Genomic DNA, 19,789 nt, shown 5'->3' with positions numbered 1-19,789 from the left:
GACATCATCCACGGATAGCTCAGGGCTAATGAGATTGAGCAAGAAACGGGCTGTGGCCTATGACGTTGGCCACAGACTAAGTGATGAGTTGGCGCTTAGCGCGTATCAAAACTCAAAATGGCTGTGGCTGGGGCCTATCTCTTGGTTTCCGGGGCCATAACTATCCATGGCTATGAGTTTTTTGCTCCCGCCATCAGTGAACAGAACACCATAACAGCCAGAAGAGCACCAGAAGAGTGTCTGGGCAAAACTCAAAAACTACGGAGGAAATCCCACCAGTTTTCACAAATGCCAATCTCGAATCTCCATCCGCAAAATGCATGGCTGACACTGCATCGGACCCCCCACACCGCTGCCAATCAGGAAGTTGCAAGCGCGAGCTCCCCTGTACTAAACCAGCCAGTCAAACCATCAGAACACCGAGCCCGTTGAAGTCTCGCATAAGTCCCCGGACTAACTCAACCAACTAGTTTTAAAGAGGCTCGAAGCGACCTTGAGTCCACCACGGGTCCCCGCCGCCATGCATGCAATCCTGATCACCGTCCGAATGCGCGCTGGTTCCCGCCGGCGATATCCCGCATGCAGGCCCGGATTTTGTGCGGCGCCCGGCCCCACCAGCCGGGACGTCTGGAAGGATTGCGGTTGCCTTAACTTTGAGTCGTGTTAGAAATCTGCTATCCTCCGGCTCGGGATTCAAGGGGAAATTTTTATGTCGTGAGCGCTCATAGCAGACAATTGTGCATTGTCATATTGGCTCTCGCATTGTTGTCTTTAACCGTCCTAACAGCCCCAGAGTAGACCGATTCACAACCCTTTTCAGCATAATCCGCGGTGCGTCATCATTTCCTGGACAGGCATGGAACTGAGGTTGGTCTAGTGCCTGAGACATCACATTACCCGGCTTGCCTTGCCGGTTTAGATTCGGCCGAATAGATGGAATTCCTGACTATGTCTCACCAGTTGATTCACCCAGTCTTAACCAAGCATGTAACGACTCGTCAATCAAAACGTTCGTCTTAGATCTCGCTCGTTGTTTTCGAATGCTAATGACAGCGAGAGAAAACGTCAGGTGCCTTTCGAAAACAGGATTGTAGAGCTACGAGAGGCAGTTTTTGCTTGATGAATTTGTATTATTACCGTATAATGCTATTGCGCAACGCCAGTCCCAAGGAGAGGCATACATGTCCACTCATGCTATCTTACATAAGGTAATGATGAAGATTTGTCGACCCAATAATTGTTGTTGTGTATGTGAAGCAAGCGAATCAGTATCGGAGAATCCGAAATCAGTGGAACAGAGCTGGATCCAAACTTGCCGAGATCCTTGGATGATAGAAATCTTGTGCATGGCACCTCCCCTCTTGCGGCCATGGCTGATAAGGATTCCAACTCAACTCATGTGGTCGCGGCACCTCGTACGGGATAGCTGGTGGGAATCCTAATACTGGCTGTAAATCGGGCGGAGATGACATCGTTTCATGGCTGTAGAATCCAGCCGCACGCCCACCCGAGGCAGTGACGCACGGCGTCCATAGCTCCGGTACGGAAATAGGGTTCGAATACGAAGGCGGCGGATTGCAGTGGTGAGGAGGCCATCCAGAGCTGACTTGTTGGCTCGCGAAGTCGTCAATTGGACTTGAAGCTTGCTCCGATCCCTGGGAACTGTGGGAATCATCGTAAAAGAACTGCCCGTCGGCCGTCGAGTAGTCGTAGTGGACTCTTCCATATGGTTGTCTGTACGAGTTGGCGAGGGGAGATTCTGCGAAACGTTCGGCAACTCCAGCGCGATCGTGGCTATGAAGTTCAGTGGAGCTGATGTGTCCTGCGGCCCGTGGGCTCTCCCTCGACGCTGCATCAACCCTTGGTGGCATCATGACAGCAGTACTTGTAGCGGCTACCTCATCGTGGCGTGGCGACGAGTTCCAACATTGGTCCGTGAATTCCTTAGAGTCGTCGTTGGTTCTGTGATGGAGTTTGTGGTGTTGCACCATTGCCACTTTTCGGACGAAGCTTCGGAAGAGTTAGATTTGCAAAATCAATTTGACGGCCCGACGGGCTTCAACGTACTGTTTCCTGCATGTGGCAACGGCGCATGTGTAAGGGCGTTTTCCTACATGTAATCGACGATGTCGAGAAAAGCTGGAAGACTTGAAAGAAGTTAATACAACTGTGCATACAACATGACCGTTTGGGGCATTCTCCGCCAGGCTGTACGACGCGCAATCAAACTTACATCTGCGAACCGCTTGTCACAGCCGGGATACTGGCACTCATAGGGCTTTTCTCCAGTGTGAATTCGTAAGTGAACCGTCAGAGCACTTCTCTGGATGAAGCTTGACTCGCAGCCTGGCGCTGGGCACGGGAACGGCCGGTCGTTTGTGTGAATTCGGTAGTGTCGTTGCAAGTCGGATTTGCGCTTGAATCCCTGAAAAAAGAACATCATCAGCAAATGGAAAAGATGGCACAGGCGTGTTGCATATCCACGTAGTCGAGTAGAATGGTACCTTATTGCACGTCTTCCAATCGCAGTTGAAGCGGTGAGATTGTGGTCTGTTGTCAACGAGCTCCATGATTTCCATGTCGTTGATTCAACTTTTGATAGTTAGTGCCAGAGACTCCTCCTCACATACGATTAGAGTTGAACGTACTTCTCAGAAAACCCGTTATCGCTTTGTCTAATAACGAACTTGTGAGTAAACAGTGTGGCAGGCTGACGGGCTAGTTCATCATCGAGGCGTGAAGTAGTCGGTAGAATGTTGAAACAGGCCTGATAGATGTCTCAGGAGGCATCCAGATAGGGTGGTTGGCAGTACGGATTTGGTTGAAAAGAAGGAAAGGCGGTAACGAATAGGGTCGATTCCCACCGAAAGGTGACAGATCGTCTGAAGCACTGACGAAGAGGGTTCGGCCTAGTAGCTGAACCACGTCTTACAATACAGTTGAGTGATCAAGAATGTGCCGTGGAGGCTGCTTTTATCATGGAATTCTTAGTGTCGGCGATGACTTGATTGGACCTGCAGATCTGCATTCAACAACGCATGCGGGATAGACATGAGTCCAGCATCCATGCTACATCCCGAAGCATACATCTTGGTTGCCAAGAGGAAAATTGATAGAGCTTTGACCATGCGAGGCAAAACACGGCACGGAATTCTCAAATTCGGTCAACGTAGCGACAGCGTGCCCAGTAGCCTAGTTGATCGCAAGAGGGCGTTCTCCACAGGAAGTAACCCTGCCCTAGCATCCAGCTGTCACTCGGGGATCATACGCCTTCCCAGGGTGATTTGCTTCAAGGACTTGGCTGTTGGTTCTTACTTTGTATCGTGCATGCATTCAAACATCGCGGATGCGACTCTGGCATGTTCCCCGTATTACTTATGGGTGCTTCTGAGTGGAGCGGTATATATCATGGCCCCAAGTTTCATATTAGGGCTTACTTCACGGGTACATGTTGAGTCTCTATGGATCGCCCCTACGAGCTAGTGGATGGACTATTTGTAACTCGACATTCAGCCCCTGGCGTGATTTCCGGCGGGTTGGTATCTCGCTGTAGAAATCAGCCCTCTTTAGTCCTCCGCTCGCATCCTGAATGCCAGCTAGCGCTATGTGATAGCCGCCATGGAATGAAGCCAAGGATTTCCGGGCTTTGATTGGCAGCAATGGGAAACCTTTGGCGCAGATTCCGAAGTCAAGCCGTTAGCAAAGTGAGGCGGCTCATTCGGATGCATTTAATGGGGTGATGTCTTTCAACCCCGGCGAATCCACCCCTTGTAAGTTACCATTCCCCTTGCAGATGGCGTCTCTGGCCGCGACGGAGAATTCTGTAGAGACTTTGGACTAGAAACAGCCACATTCCGTACCTCATCCTGAGTCAACAGTCTAAACATTTCGTCCAGGTCTGACTAACGGTAAGTGGGAATTCGGTGAAGCAGTCATGTTGCTGAGGTTGGGGCCTGTGCTCAGACCTATTGTCGTGGTTCATCGCGGGATACGACACGGCACACAACGAGGTTGATGGTTCGGGGAGATTCCGCGTCCCTCGCTGAATCTCATGTAGGGTTCTCGATGCCACGTGAGATTTTCGGCTTTCAACTTCCCCATCTGGAGAAGCTTGCGAATAGAATCTTGATCTCCGGTACCTGAAGCTGCTGCTGCGAATGAGAGGACGATCCAGAAGACGGGAGGCCAACTGTGAAGTGGCGGAGCACTCAAGGAAGATATGTCACATCTCAAGTTGACTGATGTAGGCAGCTGTTGGGCGCTGAAAACCTAATGACTGGGGCCGGCATTAAGTTGAAGTATACCCTGCCAAGCAAGCCGGCGAGTGGGACTTGAGGGGAAGGGCACCATCCATCGACGATCCCCCACTAACACCAAAGTAGAGCAAGTTCCAGGCCCAAAGAGATTCCGATGAAGACCCGTATGAACCTCGTTCCATGCCAATCAAACAATCTTCGATCTTCATGGGGGCAAATTATGTTTCATCCGCTAACAAGGCACACTCTGCTTTCAGACTAATTTTACATGCACTTTTTCAATGCGACGACGATCTGCTACGCTGTCAACCATTACGTAGACAACCCTGCCGCGCTGTCAACCAAGAGGGAGACGACAAGTCCAGCTGAAAAGAAGAAACATAGGTCTTAGATCCCATGTCTCAATAACAGAAAACGTTCATGAATTTTGCCCTATTCAAAGCAGGGAGCAAAAAACGTTCGCTTCCAATAAGATGTCGCCTATTGATGCATGTTTTAGCAGAAAGGTCGGCTTTGTCGGCTAATTCGTATTAATGTGATGAGGGCATCATTTGGCACGCAGGGGTATGAGACAGTGACAGGGGCGGGCCAACAAATCACAACGTAGGACGTAGATCATCAAGCGATCAGACAGACTGACCGCGAACAGGGTACATGTGACTAGTCAGAAAACAGGCAAGTTCCTGGCCTTGCTTCAACTTGCTTTTTGGAGTTTTGATGTTTTCCTTCAACATCCGAACCCTTCCCGGCCCCCTCTCGGGCAGAACGCACACGATGACGAAGCCCAACAAGCCCTTAGTCCTGCCGTCTGCCGCCTGCCGCTTTTCAAATCCAAGACGCTATCATATTCCGTGTTGGGGTTTCGGCGTTCATCTTGGCAATCTTCGCAAGAACCCAGCAAGCGGTGAGGGGACGTCGGCGACCTCAAAAGGAGGCCCGAGCGGCTCATGCCTTGCGATACCCACTGACAAGAGCGGTAGATGGGCCATCGCCACGCAATTCTGCCCGTGGGCTGAGCAAGGTAGCTCTCTTAGAATGCTGCCTGCCATGACAAAGACTGTTGACGTGCTTTTCTTGCAAGGTAAAGATGCGTCGTGGCGGCTTGAATGAAGTACGGAGGCCTGGATCTCGTGCTTGGGTTGGGTGTGGGGAGGACTCCGAAAGAGATGAGGTCTCGCGTAGGCGATGGAACTGGGTAAAATTTAGCCGTCCCTTGCTCAGCTTCGCTTGAAGCGGCAGCACGGCAAGGTACTCTGCGGCGTCGTCAGGGCCCGGGGGGAAACCTACCTGTCACAGCTTGATTTTCCCGAGGGTGTCGGAAGAAAAAGCTGTATCACTATTTCATGTCTTTAGAAAAAGCTCGGTCAAGGTCATGTGACGTTTACAACCTGCGAAACCCGCGTACACTACTACACACATGACCATCTAGTAGAGAACCGAACAACCCCACAGACCGTAAATCCCTGCCTAACCGCCCACCACGTCATAGGCCCTTCTGGTTATTTGGGACCTAATTCATGAAGAAATATGGTATTGATGGTAAGCTTGTTGATCTTGCCCTAGTTGTAGGCTGCTTCGAGCCTTGCGGCTCAGCTTTCACGCATGGCTGCATGTGTTCGAGACACCTTAGGTTGAAACAGGCTGGTCGGCATCGTGCCGACCCCGATTCTTCCAGGATGATAGTGGCTTCAAGTATTATGATTGAAAAATGGGTGTGAAGTATTTTAACTTGAACGTGAAGTTACACTATTGAACTCCAGAAACATACAAAAGAAAAGTGCTGGAAGCATGAGCTATAGACAATACCCCAGCAGCGCACATCAAAACACGGGACTCGGCTCATTATGTTTGACAGAATCAAACCTGCGAAACCTCAACTTCCGCCTTGCCAAGCTTCGATGAACCATTATCAGACTCATCAACGTCATGTCCAATCTTCCACTCGTCGACCAATCCTCGGAAGTCGACCGGCAAGTAAGGTGAGGTAAGCTCCTGGAAGCCGCTAGACTTGCGATGTGTTTCCAAACCAAGATCCTTCATCAGCATGTTGACATAAGGCAGACCCTCAAAGACGAAATCGGGAAGGCTGTTGCCATAGCCACATGCTCCAAAGCGCCACTTGCCCCACTGGGTATGGAGCATGATCTCATCCGTAATCTCTTGCTCCGTAGTTGGCTCACGGTCCAGCTTGCCGCTCAGGTATGCCGCAATCCAGTGTCCCTGGATCGTCGCGCACACAGAGGTGCTTACTGTGGAGATCATGCCGGCGAAGGCGAGGTTGCGCTTGGACATCATCGTGGACGGAACCATGAAGCGGTAGTAGCGCAAGGGGTTGGCCTCCTTGGGCTGAAAGCTGAGCTTTGGCTGTGCGGCGAGTCGGGGATACAGGGACAGGACCTTGGCATCAGCGTCCTGATCGAGCTCCCGCTTCTCGCTGGGGGTGACAGCGAGGCCAAACTTCTCCTCTCCGAGCCCGGCGAACTTGATGGTTGACTCCTTCTTCCAGCCCGTGGAGCAGATGATGGCTTCGGCATCCAGTTGTTCTCCAGATGCGAGGATAACGCGGTGAGGCTCCAAACGGTCAATGTTGTCAATGTGAACCCGAATCTTGCCTTCTTTGACGAGATCGAAAAGACTGCTGTCATAGTTGAGAATACTAAGACCACTGCCGATCCAGAAAGCAGAGTGCCATGGCTTGAGCTTTGCCAGCTCGGGGTGAGAGTCGTAGGCATTTGCTGAGAGAACATCGCCGCTCAAGACCTTCCAGAAGGAGTCCACGATGAATCGTCCCACAGCAGTTCCGTGGAGGAAATTTCTAACGCCGCCGTAGCCATCCTCAAAACCCCAAGGGCAGGGGCTGAACCAAGACATACATCGAACGTTGAGAAGCTGGTCCAAACGCTTCTTGAGCGGTGTGACGAAAGGTGGCGCGATCCAAACGGGGCCATGGCCGTTGGGACGAACAATCAAGTCTACCGTCGTGCCATCCTGAACCAAGGCGTAAGCGACGTCGAACGCGGACTTGGCTCCGCCAACGACTACGGCGTTCTTGATGTCCTTCAGCTCTGGTGCCTTCTTGCAAAAGTCCTTGGCGTGAAAGAGAGGTCCCCCAAAACTCTCGGAGTTCTCGTATGAAGGGATATTAGGTGTTGAGGTCAAACCAGTGGCCAGGATCAACTTCTCAGTCTCGATCGTGCGGGCCCCGCCAGCAGAGGTCACGGACAGCCGCCAACCATCGTCTCCAAGGCGCTCAACCAAGTCCACGGAGGTATTGAATTGGATTCGATCGAAGAAGCCAAAGTGTTTCGCGAAGTCGGTAAGATAGCGATGGAGGATTGCGCCTGGGATATGGTTGTTCGGCTTCACACCGTAGACTTCTTCGGACATGGGAAAGTCGGGATATTCGTAGGTGCCGATCATGTTGTTGGACTTCAAACCCGGGTACAGTCTGTTCTTTGACCAAGTCCCACCGCAAGACTCGGCTGTTTCGAGGACGGCGAGGTTCGCAGTAGGGTTGAGTTGGCTGTAAGCCTTTGCAGCTGCCAGCCCGAACCAGCCTACGAGTGCATGTTAGCCATTGTCCAATTACTTCCTGATTAAAAGCTCGAACGACTTACCGGCGCCAACGACAATGGCGTCATACAACTCCGTTTTGGTCGTCATAGTTGTAGGTTGACAAAGAATGTAGTTGGCTTGTACCAAGGAAACGAAGTTGCTGCCAAAATGCTGATGTCTTCAGTCCTGGTGGTTGTGACAAGTAAGGAGAGTCATCTGAAAGCAGACTGGTGTGTGCGCGATGACGACTTGTTATTTCAAATCGTTGTTCCAACGTCCTCCAAAGGATGGCTGCATGGCAACATTGGATTCGGCAATGGAGCCAACACGGGGTTACACGCAAGTCAGACACCCTGTACCGCAATTTCCATAGAGCAGGCTCACAGTGACATTGACAGTGGCGTCTTCCCACCCGGCACAGGAACGGTTGTTCCGAAAGCTGATCTATTCTTAAAACACCTTCCGGTTGGCTTATCGTAATGCCATCAACTCATTACAGGGATGCATCCGCGTTGAAGAGGGCAGGGGACTTCGTGGGGTAGACCAACGATGAGCTGAGTTTCGCTGCAAGTGTTCATCCTAAGAAACACATCGTACGGTAGATGACCATTCATTCGTGATGCTGAGGTCCCCTAATTGCATAGTATGGTGACTATGGGCTTGGGTGTGGTCGTGTGAGGAACGGACCTTATCACGGAACTTCCGATCGGAACGGAACGGACCCCGGTCCTATGCGTCTCGCAGCCACTCCGGATGTAGCTGCGACGACTACCCATGGGAATTCAATGGGAGCTATGCCAAACACAAAAGGTTTGCCCATGTAAGCTCCTCGGAACATCCTTAATTCAGGTTGTAAAGGAGTCTTTGACACGTAGATAAGATAATTTGCATTTGCTTGATAGCTACTAGATAAGAGCAACAGTTTGACAATTGTAATCAAAGTTCTACCACCAAATTGTCAACAAGGAAATCGAATAGATTCAAACATGTACGCAGACATCAGCAAACCTCCGGCACCGCTGCCGCAAGCGCGGCCACAGCAGCTTCGTCAAGGCATCACCCTGCTGCCACCACTCTCACGGCGAGGCCATGGACCCGGCCTCATAATTCTGCAGCAAGACTCCTCCAAGCACCTGGAGATCATTGATGGCGTTCCATCGGCACTTGCAAAATGGGCCGAGGAAGGTTATGTGGTGGTCAGTATTCAAGCGCAGGCAATCTCCCATGGCGGCGATGTTGCAGAAGTCATGAGATACGCTTTGGAGGCGATGCAGAGTTGCGACAAGTTGGAATCGCAGAGTCGTTTTGGAATCATTGGTGAGCTCCGACAATGGCCTCCGAACGAGATGAAAAACTAAGTCGATTGGCTCATAGCATACGATTCAACGCTGTGGAATGAGGTTGCGGATGCTTTGAGCAACTTTCCCAGCATCGTCGGCGGTGTCGTGTACGCCAATTCGTCAGATGAAGAAGATCTGATAAAGGCTGAAATTCCTGTACAGCGTCATGTGGCAGGGCAGCCTACATCTGTAACGGGCAAGGCGGCTGGTGTCACAACTTACAGATATGCGAAAGCGAAGTCCTTTCGCTTTGCAACACCATTCCAAGATGACTTCGACTATTGGGCAGAGTCGCTGTCGCATACGAGGAACTTGAAGTTTCTCAAGCCACTCATGAACGGCCCATATTTCGACCTGGAAAGTATCTGGGACGAACACACATACTACGAGTTTGCGGATCGCTCGGTTGAGCATACGATGAGTACCATGGTTGATCAACCTTATGTGAATCATGTGCCTACTGTAAGTAAAGACGCCGCGCACGCTATGCAGGGACCCAAACAGTTGACCAAAGCACGCAGTTGACTGGCGGGATTGGACGCGCGCCCTTGACTCAGTTCTACCGGAACAACTTCATCTTCAGCAACTCGGATGATACGGAACTGGAACTCATTAGCCGAACAATTGGTATCGACCGCATTGTTGACGAATTCATCTACAAGTTCACGCATAACAAAATCGTGGATTGGCTGTAAGTGATCATCTGTGACTGGGGTTTATCTAACGCGATGTGGGCGCTAAACAAAGCTTGTGTCTAGCGTCCCCGGAATTCCACCCACATTCAAGTATGTGGAGGTCCCATTCACAGCCGTGGTAAATATCCGCGGGGACCGGCTCTATCATGAACATATTTCATGGGATCAAGGAACTGTTCTCGTGCAGATGGACCTGATGCCTGAATACCTTCCCTTTCCTCATGCTGTCGAGGGCCAACCGCCTGGCACGGCCTTGGAGTACAGAGTGCCTGTGACGGGAGCTGAAACTGCCGCGAAGATGAGGGATCGGAATTCGGTAGCTTCAAATAGCATGTTCAGCTACCAGGTACGCAAAAGATAGAGGGAGGCATCGGGTAGTGCACCATTAGCTGAGGAGGTACCCGGCCGACAATTGATTTGGCCCTTTCGGACAGGGGTCAAGCATGTTTCCCCCGCATTCTCAGCATGATAAGGCCCTCTATCAGGATAAGGAGAAACCTTCGTAGAAACCGCCTTGACCCTTATCTGCACCCCGGAAAGGGGTTCCCGGCAGCCGGTGCGGGTCTGGGGAATGGTCGCCGTCCAATGTTCGCCTTCGAAAAGATAACGCCCCATACCCAGCTACGTGTTTCTCGGCATTTTGCATGCGTGGTCATCTGCCCTGTCTCTGTGATCTTTCCAACGTCGATTTGTGCGACCTGCATACCGATGCAGCTGTAACTACACACATTGCCAATCATTCTTGTCCAAAGTAGGCCTTCAAGCAGCGCGCTCTTCCTATTGACGATACCGCCCGGGCCCCGATAAGACCAGAACGAGGACACAATAAATGTCGCAGATAAGGGAGGCACGCGTGGCAAAGCGGCCAGGCAACTCGAACGGAGAGTCGGGAAAGCGACGAGCACCCTATGCTTTGCGGGCCTGCGATGCCTGTCGCCGGCGCAAGGGTAAATGCGATGGTCGTCAACCATGCAAATATTGCGCTGGTCGCGATCAGGCATGCAGTTACGATAGCTTCCTTGGAACAGAGGAGTGGCCCCAAGCAATCGTCGAAACGATCCAACGCCAGGAGAAGCGAAACAGCTCCTCTCCTTCTTCATCATGGTTTGTCACAACTATCATATTCTCCATCGCTTGCGCTGACTGTAGCGGCACGTCTAGTAATAACCAAGACGCAATTATGGAGATCCTCTCCAGTCTTCAAGGCCAGCTGAACAGCCTAGCGTCTCGAGTTCAAACGTCGAGCCAGAGCCCACCCGAACCCACCTTTGAGGCGACCGATTGCAATAACGAAGACTTCCTGTCAACTCTTATGAACGATGCGACCGCTATTGGGGACTACGTGGGCGCAATCGAGCAGAATTGGCAAAATCCGCCCCGGCCGATATACGGATTGCCTAGCCCAGATAATAGCCTCAATGCATCATCGCAATCGCAATCGCAAGCCGAACCACCGAGGGGCAGCTTTTCTGCCACGCAATCACGGCACCCACCACATCTAAACGTTACCTCAGATATCGAGTTCAATGAAGTAGTCTTTGCCCAAGACAAAGCTTCTGCTGGCCAGACCCAAACACCAGCCTGCGATGCCTCAGCTATTCTCAAGTTCAGAGGGCTGATGAGCCTGAAAGATGCTAGGAGACTATTAGGCGTATATCAGGAAGTGATCGGTGATCTTCACCCAATTGTCGACATTGATGAAGTCCAGACGCGCGCTCGTAATTGCTATACCGATGGAGACTCGACGACGTGGGAGTTCTTCACCGAGCCCGTCGAGGTCGCTTCCGAAGACGACCTGTTGATTCTGAATCTGGCTTTGTTGATAGGACTTCATGCCGATGCGACACCGTCAAAACACGAAAGTGAATCTATCATCCGAGAGAGTATCCAGCCCGCTATCAGCAGCAAACTTGCCGCCCAGAGGTCTACTATGAATGGGGTTATAATAGTCTTGCTCAAGGTAATTAGACGATTGCTATTTCCCATATGACATAGTTTCTCACAATTGGGCCAGGGCGCTTATGATTTCTTCAACGATACGCCGCAATCTGCATGGCGCATGTGTGGAACTGCAGGACGCATGTTGATGGAACTCGGGTTCCACAACGGCGTCATGTCGGAAGACATGCTCGATTCACGGGCTCAACGTACAGAAGTATGGGCTCTCATGTCAAGCATCGTCATTCTCGACCGCCAATGGAGTGCTGCCGCAGGTCTCCCGAGAAATTTCCAGGAGAGCGCTTTCGGGCCCATCAACACTTCTTCTGTAAGGCCACCTGCGAGACAACTTTTCGGAGTCGAAACGCAACCTTGCTGACATTTTCCCACTAGATTAAACTTCCATATCTCGAAGCCATGCTCACATTCATCAAGCTCAGCGACAAGTTCAGTGATCCTATTTCCCAAGCGACAAAGTCACAACGATACGACGACGAGGAAGCTTTCGAGGTCATGAACTTCCGAATCGAACAATGGCGGAAGAGGGCGGTTGCGGACCCCTCTATAATCCAACTCTGGCACAGCAACCCCCTAAGCCAGCCTCCGACATGGAAGATCCTCTTGAATCTCCGGGCCGAGTCTGTTCGAAGTCTCCTATTCAAACCACATTTCTTCTCAAAAGCCGACGTACAAACCAGCAAGCAGTACCTCCGACCCGCCATTGAAGTGTTATTCGACGTTTGCAACGTTCTTTACAATCTGAACACGACAACGGACATTTACCGCAAACAACAACCGTTCTATCAGCCTCTTCTTGCATCCGCATCCGGGCTGGGCTTCGTGCTTACATCATTCCTTGAACACAACAGGTCAGCTGTGTTGGCCACTCTCTCTACGGAGGTTGCTGGAGCTATGGGCCGAAGCTACGAGATGGCTGTCGCCCTGGCGACTGGTTATGCGAAGATCTCAAGAGCATCCCAGGGGTTAGCTGAGAAGTTATCTGAAGTCCGAGAAAGTCTAACCGGCTTGGGGATGCTTGAGAGACCAAGAAATTGCCGAACAGGTTCGCAGGTGGCTCAGTTCAGCACGGATCATCCATCACGTCTTGGTGCCGATGTGGCTGTGGAGTCTGAAGTTGCAGGCACGTTGGCTGGGATTTCAAGTGTTAACAATACGGAATCCGGGTGGGATGGGTTGTTGGGGATTGATTGGACAACCGGCGGTGAGGCGAGTGCAGAACTGTCAGAGAGTATATTTTAGTTCCAGTGACGAATGGTCATGATTGATACCCACTCATTTCCCAGATCCTCCGCTACTCCCTTCTGCTTTGACAAGTGCTTGACTGCAAAAGATACTACAAGCAACAAATGAGAGGTACACACCTGAGTCGCACGGTCGCATAAAGACTCTTGAGTGTAGAACAATAATCCAAGGTTGTAGTACAGACTCCGCTGCATTCAATGCATCCTTGATGATTGATTATAAACGCCTAGTCTAATTTTAGGTCCACTCATATACAATTATGCAATCAGGTGTTGCATCTCGACAAGACTATGAAGGTCTAGTTGGTCTTGAAGTATCTGTCAAACCAAGTAATCGCCTGGTAAAAGGCCTGCTCCTTTGCAAACCGCTGCTTCTCATCCTTCACGTCACCACGAACAGAGAAACCATGGGAGACTCCAGAGAACAGATTGATTTGGTAGTCCTTTCCTGTCTTCGCCAGTATCGCTTCACTTTCGTGGCGCTTCTCTGCCGGGAATATGTCGTCGAACTCAGCCGCAGCAATGGACAATGGCCCAGTAATGGCAGCCAACTCATCTGAGTCCACAAATGAGGGGTGAGCAATGAAACCACACTGAATGCCGCTTTGGTAGTGGCGCACAGCGTACTGAAGTCTTCTTTAGCAACCCATGACTGACAACGGCAGTGCTGTAAGACCAGGAACTCACTTTTGCGCCGAAGCAGTACCCTGCTGCCCCAATCTTTTCAATGCCCATGCCTTTCAGATACTTGATTGCGGCCTGGACTATCGGGTCAATGGTCTCTGTCGTATGCGGATTCTGGCCGTCGGATCCTTCTTGCAGCCACTTCATGATATCGAAGTCCGCAGGCATGTTTAATGGACAGGTATCACGGTTGAAAGTGTCGAGAACAAGACAGACGTAGCCATGGCGTGCAAACTCATCAGCCATGAGCTTGCTATTCTGCCATATGCCGATGACGTCCGGCAGATACAGTACTGCTCGCGCGGGCGTCTGCTGAGATGTTGGTATCGCCAGATACGCTTCGATATGGCCGTCAATTTGGATCAGGCTACCCTCAGGGGTACCTCTGCAATATGTTAGATTCGATTTTAAGCTACAAAATGTGGCCTCATGTGTGAATGCGTACTCGTGTAGTTTGCCGGCTGTGCAGCATGCAGCGGGCGCGTGGGATGCCATGATTGGTAACGATAACAGAGCCTTTCAGCAACTTCAATGCGGTAATGCGTCCATGATCAAATCAGAAACATTTCACGCGACTGATTTTCTTATCTTGTTTACTCTCTTGGTGTTGCCGACCTGTCTCGGCCATCGTCGCATCGTGCTGCGGGTCAGATCTGACAGCTTCGGAGCTTCCGTAGCCCCCCCGGCAGCGGGGCCGGGACCCACTTTCCGAAGGTCGGAACTAGTTCCTGAACCATAACCCCAAAAACCACGATAAGAAACAGAGCGCATTTGTGACGTCGAAAGGCATTTGGCCATGTCTCTCGTTTTCTCTTACCAGGAACACTCATCCAATACAGTATTCTACCACATCCAACCAGCATATCTCACGCCCCCGACAACCCCCAAGATGCCTCCTTCTGACCCCCTTGACGATGTGCGGCCGATGTTTGAGCTGCGCGGTCGCAATTTCATCGTGACTGGTGGAGCGCAGGGTATTGGATTTGCCTGCACTCGCGCCATCTGTGAGATGGGCGGTAATGTCGCGGTGCTTGATATCCAGGAGAAGCCAGTTGAAGAGTTTGGCACTTTGACCGCAAAGTTCTCTACGAAGGCTATCTACATCCAGACCGACGTCACATCTCAGGAGAGTATCAAGGCTGCCTTTGATAAGGTGTTGAGTGAGTTTGGCACCATCGACGGGTGCGTGCCGGCTGCTGGTATCGCCATTGATAAGCCGTTCCTTGAGCAAACTTGGGATGAGTTTAATCGCATTCAAGAGATCAACGTTAGTCATTGCTTCCGTGTGGGAATCATCATCGCTAATATTTCCAACAGGTTCGTGGAACTTTCTTCGTAGCTCAGCTCGTGGCAGCGCAAATGGTGAAGCAGGGTACTGGAGGTAGTATGGTCCTCCTGGCCTCTCAGTCTGCGCACATCGGTCTGCCTGGCTACCGTATGGCGGCATATAACGCCTCAAAGGGAGCGGTGTTCATGCTGTCTAAGGCGTTGGCTGTTGAGTTGGCACCCCACCAGATTCGCGTCAACACCATCTCCCCCGGGTTTGTCGACTCGGAAATGACGCGCAAGGTGCGAGAGCTGAAAAGCAAACGAGAAGGAGAGCAGATGTGGCTGGCGCCTCCTAACCAGCGTCTGAGCACGCAAAATGACTTGACGGGCGCTGTGATTTATCTTCTCAGTGACGCCGCGAGACATACCACAGCAACTGATATTGCGATCACTGGTGGCTTGCACGCGGGAACCATAGACGGACTGATCAGCTACGAGACCAAGCAGTAATCAACCGCATTTTCAACTCAGATGTGAGCATAGGTTATAAAAGTTAAATATATCATTTGTCCTTTCACATGATGATGTTGTATTCTGACCAATGTCTCGACGTTTCAGCCTCTTTGTTCGAGAATAGTGATCATCCTTCAAGCTTGTTCCTTTGCTTTTGCTGCCGCAGCCCCTTCAGGGTCGTGAGCTACGACCTCAATTTTCGACCTGCATGCCATCCGACCCTAGTCTCGTAACCCCCACACAGGTCCAAAGCGCCTTATGGTTTGGCATCCATTTTTTGAAGTTTCTGACCATTGCTGCCTGTGCCTCATCGGTGAGGTGAATGTGGTATGACCTCACGATGAAGACCTGCTCCCAGCTCTTCCCACCAGCATCTCTCAAGACAAAGTCGACGTTTTCGAATGCTTGTTCAATGTGCTCGTCGATATCTCTAGAATGTTTGCCAGTGACTCTGTCGTGGCCACCTTTTGAAGTGAGTTATAGGATGTCCCGCGATTTCGTGGCAAACAAGGTCGGATTTAAGAGACACACAGCGAAGCAAAAGTGAGCGAAATACCTTGACCAGAAATGAAGATTTGATTTTCCATGCGCACAGCTTGATTGTACGCATGTGACTTGAGGTTGTCTGACCCGAAGCCTTGGTACGTGTAGTAGGTCAAGTGAGACATCTTGATTGGTCGTGGCAATTGATGATTTGAGACTGTGCTTGTTTGCCTAGAATGATTTGCCAATATTTCATCAAGCGGACATTTGCTTATATTCTGGCTAGTCACTACTCGTAGTGTCTAACTGACGTAGCACTCTGGTAGTGACCACGGCGGAATTTATATTCCTCAGCATTCATGTTGAATAGGTACCACTCAAAACAGTCCAAACTTTTCGTCATCATCTAAAAGCGAAGTGTCTTGAGTTGACATGCTTAGATGACCCGATGGTTGACGACTTGTTTCCTGCCCTGCTCAGATTTGGCAAGTCTTAGAATGGAAAGTTGCCAAATCAGGTTATGCGGAGCCATTGGCGGCTTGCAGGCTTACCATTGGGTCTTTCTATTGGGGCGATCCCGACCCTCCGACGCTTCCAATGCATACACCAAAGATCTTGGATATGCAAGTGCGGAAAACATATCGCGAACGTCCACATGAACATTCGACTGTTATCAAGTTTCAATCGTGAATTTGTGCTTGGAGCGCCGATACCGGGAGAGATGCCGGTCGGTGCCGGAAATACAGGGACCTGCCGTTGATAAGGCCGTGGGAGGAATATGTATTCCGCTTCGTCAACTGTCGCAATATTCTTGTAAAGGTGCTATTCAACCTGTGGGATCTCGGGCAATGGCAATTGAAATATTGTGTAGACTCCTGGCATTCAGACGCTTAGGTATCAGAAACTAACATTATTGCCTTTAGCTGATGGACAAGCAAAACCGCAACGATGGTAAGTGAATCTCATCGGGAGAAGCTTCAGTTGTCAGAGCATGTGTCATTCAGTGGCATTTCGATAGCCTCTCGGCCTGAGCTGCCGGATGCCAGCCTGTTGTCACAGTCTCCGTACACTTTGCGTGGCATCAGTATACCCTCAGTGCAGACAGCAATCGTTACGCCAAAGTTGGGCCCGAGCCTCAACCAAGAGGTCCAATCAATCCCCGTGCGACCCCCAGGGCCTGGCGAAGTTGTTGTCAAAATAGCTTGGACAGGCATTTGCGGCAGCGTAAGCGGTCTTCGTGGGATCCAAGTGAGCGAATTGCTAAAGCAACACATTCACAGGATGTTCTATTCTCACTCGGCCCTGAAGACGGCCTCCGGGGACCAAATCATATCGCTGGCCACGAAGGTATCGGGCACGTAGTCATGAGCTTCGATCGATCACTTCTAGGCAAACCAGTTGCGGCGAGATATCTGGCCTCCTACTGCCGATCTTGCTACTATTGTTCGCACGGCATCCCCGAATCCTGTCAGGCGCAGACAACCTTCCCTCGCCACCACAACGGCACGTTTCAGCAATACCTAACAGCACCTTATACTTCCCTCATGCCGCTACCAAATTTCGTTATCGATGAAGGGATGGGTATCCGTCCTGGGATGTACACCACCGCTATATGTTCCGGGGCCGCGGCACTCAGGGCTTTGAAGTCTGCAAATCCTTCCCCGGGCGACGTGGTCATTGTCAGTGGGGTTTGCGGCGGGATTGGACATCTGGCCGGAATGATGGCCCGCAATGTTTTCAAAGCTAAAGTCATTGGTATCGATCTGGCATGGAAGGCCGAAGCGTTGGGCTCGAGAGCTGCCGATACCTTTGACGAATTCATTGCCGCCCCCGACCAGGCGACTGACTGGGACGAGTTCCAAAGGAGCATTTCCGACGCGTGCCAAAGACTACGTAATGCCAAAGAGGCTCGGCGGAACGCCGATTATCTGGTTGTTACATCAGGTTGCGAAACGGCCTTCGAAGGACTGATCGATTACGTTTGCGATGGAGGCTCAGTCATATGCGTCGGGTAAGACACTACTCACCAATATGCATGTGAAGCTCTAACTGTGACCAGGGTACCAAAATCAAGAGGAAACTTGACCATACCCTTGGCTTTGATGGTGGAACGTTCGATTAGATTCCAGGGTCTCCTGATGGGTGGATGGGATGAGAGTTATGAGGTTATGGAGTACATCAGAGAGGGCAAGCTGCGGCCTCTTGTGGTAGAAGCCTGCCTAGAGGAAGTTCCGTTTCGAATGAAGGCCTTCAAGACCATCATAATATGGGGAAGGTCGTTGTTAGAATGGACGACTCAATATGACATGAACGTCTTGTTTGATTTTGCCAAGATGCAGCATCTTTCACCGCTGCGTATCGACGACTGTGCCGCCATTTTGACCGGCAGGCCCACCAACAGCCGACGGTCAACCCACTCTGGAGGTGTGCTGCCTAGTAAAGGCGGGGCGAGACGTTCGGTACGAATAGGTAGCACTCGTGAATGGCCTCTTCTGCCCGTCAAACATGTTTTTTTCCTTTTCTCAAAAAACCCCTCTTAAAAACCTCAAGAAGCAAACTATATTATCGGTCGAAACTGCCCATCACTCAGAAACCGTTCACACGATGTGCCAGTTCTGCCCTCGACCAGGGGACTATGGCTATCCTTTGGAGACACAGGATCCGCAGTATTCTCTTTACGTCAATGAAGAAGAAGGAATCTACGACCACTCCGAGGGTGTGGAAGCGGGATACTGCCGCAATCCATTTCCACCAAAGACCGTCGTCCACTCTGCGCCCAGCCATGACGGCGCCCCAACCTTCGCTGCGTACTCAGTCTTTGAACATACCCCAGAAAACTCCGAAACCGCAGTCCGACCTCTGCGCCCTTCGTTGGGCATCGCCATTTACGACACGACACAGAACGCTCATCCTGCCCGCAGCGCTCGCCTAGCACGCGTTGTCTTTGATCGTACCTCTCAGTACCGCCAACGTCGAGACTCCAGACCAGACCGAATTGAAGTTATCACACTTCCCTTGTCTCTATCATTAACAGACGCTGAACGTGCGGAAGTCTGCGCACGTCACCATGAGAAGGAGGTCCGCAGCCGTATGTTGATGCTTGATTATGGTGAGGCAGTCTCGTGGTTTCTGCCTGGACCTATTATGGAATGGCAGTATGCGCGGAAGATCTTTGCTGTTAACCGCTTGGACGATAACGGCAATGATAAGGTCGAGGCGGCCGCTTGGGAGGAGTCGTTGAACGAGGCAGAGAATATTGTTGAAGAGAAAGCCCGCTGGGATCCCCAGGCGAGCCCTGGAAGCTTTCTTACCATTGAGTGGCAACCCCGTAAGGATGCGTGGCAATTTCGCTTAGGCAGCGCTTTTGACCCCAAAAAGGATAGGGAGATGGTAGAGTATTGTTATGGGCTCGAGGCTCTGGGGTATGAGTTGATGGAGGTGACAGCTGCGAATTCCATCTATTACAGCCACTTTGTAGGTGACGGCGTTCTTGATTTCCTACTGAAGAAGGCTAGGCTGGAATGACGACTGTAGAACTTTGGGGAATCAATAGTTAAATTTCCGAATCAGTTCTGAAAATGCTTCTGCCAATCAAATGGCTATTATGGCTATTTAGTCAACTCCTCTATAATAGCGACGTAGTGAGAACGTTGTTGGCGAGTGCAATCACAAAGACGATGAGGGCATGAAGTATGACCAGCGAGAATCATGTGCATAGAAAAGAATGCGAAATTGGTGCCCTGCCATTAGAGATCAGCCCGGTGCAGCTCAGCTGTCACGTAGCACGTTGAAAC

At 51.0% G+C, this 19,789-nt stretch overlaps 8 protein-coding genes across 8 annotated transcripts; 4 read left to right on the top strand and 4 right to left on the bottom strand.

The window, feature by feature from the left end:
- Window positions 1-453: 453 nt before the first annotated feature.
- CGCA056_v000369 (Zinc finger protein 143) lies at window positions 454-2,579 on the bottom strand (the record flags this gene model as incomplete). The annotated part of the gene is made up of 5 exons (XM_037315630.1): window positions 454-651; window positions 1,608-2,010; window positions 2,068-2,147; window positions 2,234-2,425; window positions 2,505-2,579. 5 exons carry the CDS (start codon window positions 2,577-2,579, stop codon window positions 454-456), a joined length of 948 nt encoding a protein of 315 aa, XP_037185162.1.
- Window positions 2,580-6,113: 3,534 nt separating this feature from the next.
- Window positions 6,114-7,919, bottom strand: DEP4-3 (FAD-dependent monooxygenase DEP4; the record flags this gene model as incomplete). The annotated part of the gene is made up of 2 exons (XM_037315629.1): window positions 6,114-7,813; window positions 7,874-7,919. The coding sequence occupies 2 exons, from the start codon at window positions 7,917-7,919 to the stop codon at window positions 6,114-6,116; spliced, it is 1,746 nt and encodes a 581-aa protein (XP_037185161.1).
- Window positions 7,920-8,797: 878 nt separating this feature from the next.
- On the top strand, window positions 8,798-10,207 carry CGCA056_v000367 (uncharacterized protein; the record flags this gene model as incomplete). The annotated part of the gene is made up of 4 exons (XM_037315628.1): window positions 8,798-9,128; window positions 9,186-9,613; window positions 9,673-9,842; window positions 9,910-10,207. 4 exons carry the CDS (start codon window positions 8,798-8,800, stop codon window positions 10,205-10,207), a joined length of 1,227 nt encoding a protein of 408 aa, XP_037185164.1.
- Window positions 10,208-11,026: 819 nt separating this feature from the next.
- On the top strand, window positions 11,027-12,788 carry CGCA056_v000366 (uncharacterized protein; the record flags this gene model as incomplete). Its single annotated transcript, XM_037315627.1, has 4 exons — window positions 11,027-11,806; window positions 11,861-12,112; window positions 12,178-12,736; window positions 12,781-12,788. 4 exons carry the CDS (start codon window positions 11,027-11,029, stop codon window positions 12,786-12,788), a joined length of 1,599 nt encoding a protein of 532 aa, XP_037185163.1.
- Window positions 12,789-13,345: 557 nt separating this feature from the next.
- tropI-6 (Hydrolase tropI) lies at window positions 13,346-14,225 on the bottom strand (the record flags this gene model as incomplete). The annotated part of the gene is made up of 3 exons (XM_037315626.1): window positions 13,346-13,672; window positions 13,734-14,115; window positions 14,176-14,225. 3 exons carry the CDS (start codon window positions 14,223-14,225, stop codon window positions 13,346-13,348), a joined length of 759 nt encoding a protein of 252 aa, XP_037185166.1.
- A 394-nt stretch (window positions 14,226-14,619) lies between these two features.
- Window positions 14,620-15,509, top strand: SOU1 (Sorbose reductase SOU1; the record flags this gene model as incomplete). The annotated part of the gene is made up of 2 exons (XM_037315625.1): window positions 14,620-14,997; window positions 15,048-15,509. 2 exons carry the CDS (start codon window positions 14,620-14,622, stop codon window positions 15,507-15,509), a joined length of 840 nt encoding a protein of 279 aa, XP_037185165.1.
- Window positions 15,510-15,704: 195 nt separating this feature from the next.
- CGCA056_v000363 (RutC family protein) lies at window positions 15,705-16,180 on the bottom strand (the record flags this gene model as incomplete). The annotated part of the gene is made up of 2 exons (XM_037315624.1): window positions 15,705-15,976; window positions 16,069-16,180. The coding sequence occupies 2 exons, from the start codon at window positions 16,178-16,180 to the stop codon at window positions 15,705-15,707; spliced, it is 384 nt and encodes a 127-aa protein (XP_037185168.1).
- Window positions 16,181-17,716: 1,536 nt separating this feature from the next.
- On the top strand, window positions 17,717-19,520 carry adhA-4 (Alcohol dehydrogenase 1; the record flags this gene model as incomplete). The annotated part of the gene is made up of 3 exons (XM_037315623.1): window positions 17,717-18,006; window positions 18,055-18,454; window positions 18,609-19,520. The coding sequence occupies 3 exons, from the start codon at window positions 17,717-17,719 to the stop codon at window positions 19,518-19,520; spliced, it is 1,602 nt and encodes a 533-aa protein (XP_037185167.1).
- Between the last annotated feature and the right edge of the window lie 269 nt (window positions 19,521-19,789).

The sequence above is a fragment of the Colletotrichum aenigma genome (assembly GCF_013390185.1).
Source record: "Colletotrichum aenigma strain Cg56 chromosome Unknown KSG_Cg56_contig01, whole genome shotgun sequence".
NCBI lineage: Eukaryota > Fungi > Ascomycota > Sordariomycetes > Glomerellales > Glomerellaceae > Colletotrichum > Colletotrichum aenigma.
This window is presented reverse-complemented; position numbering and strand designations above follow the sequence as displayed.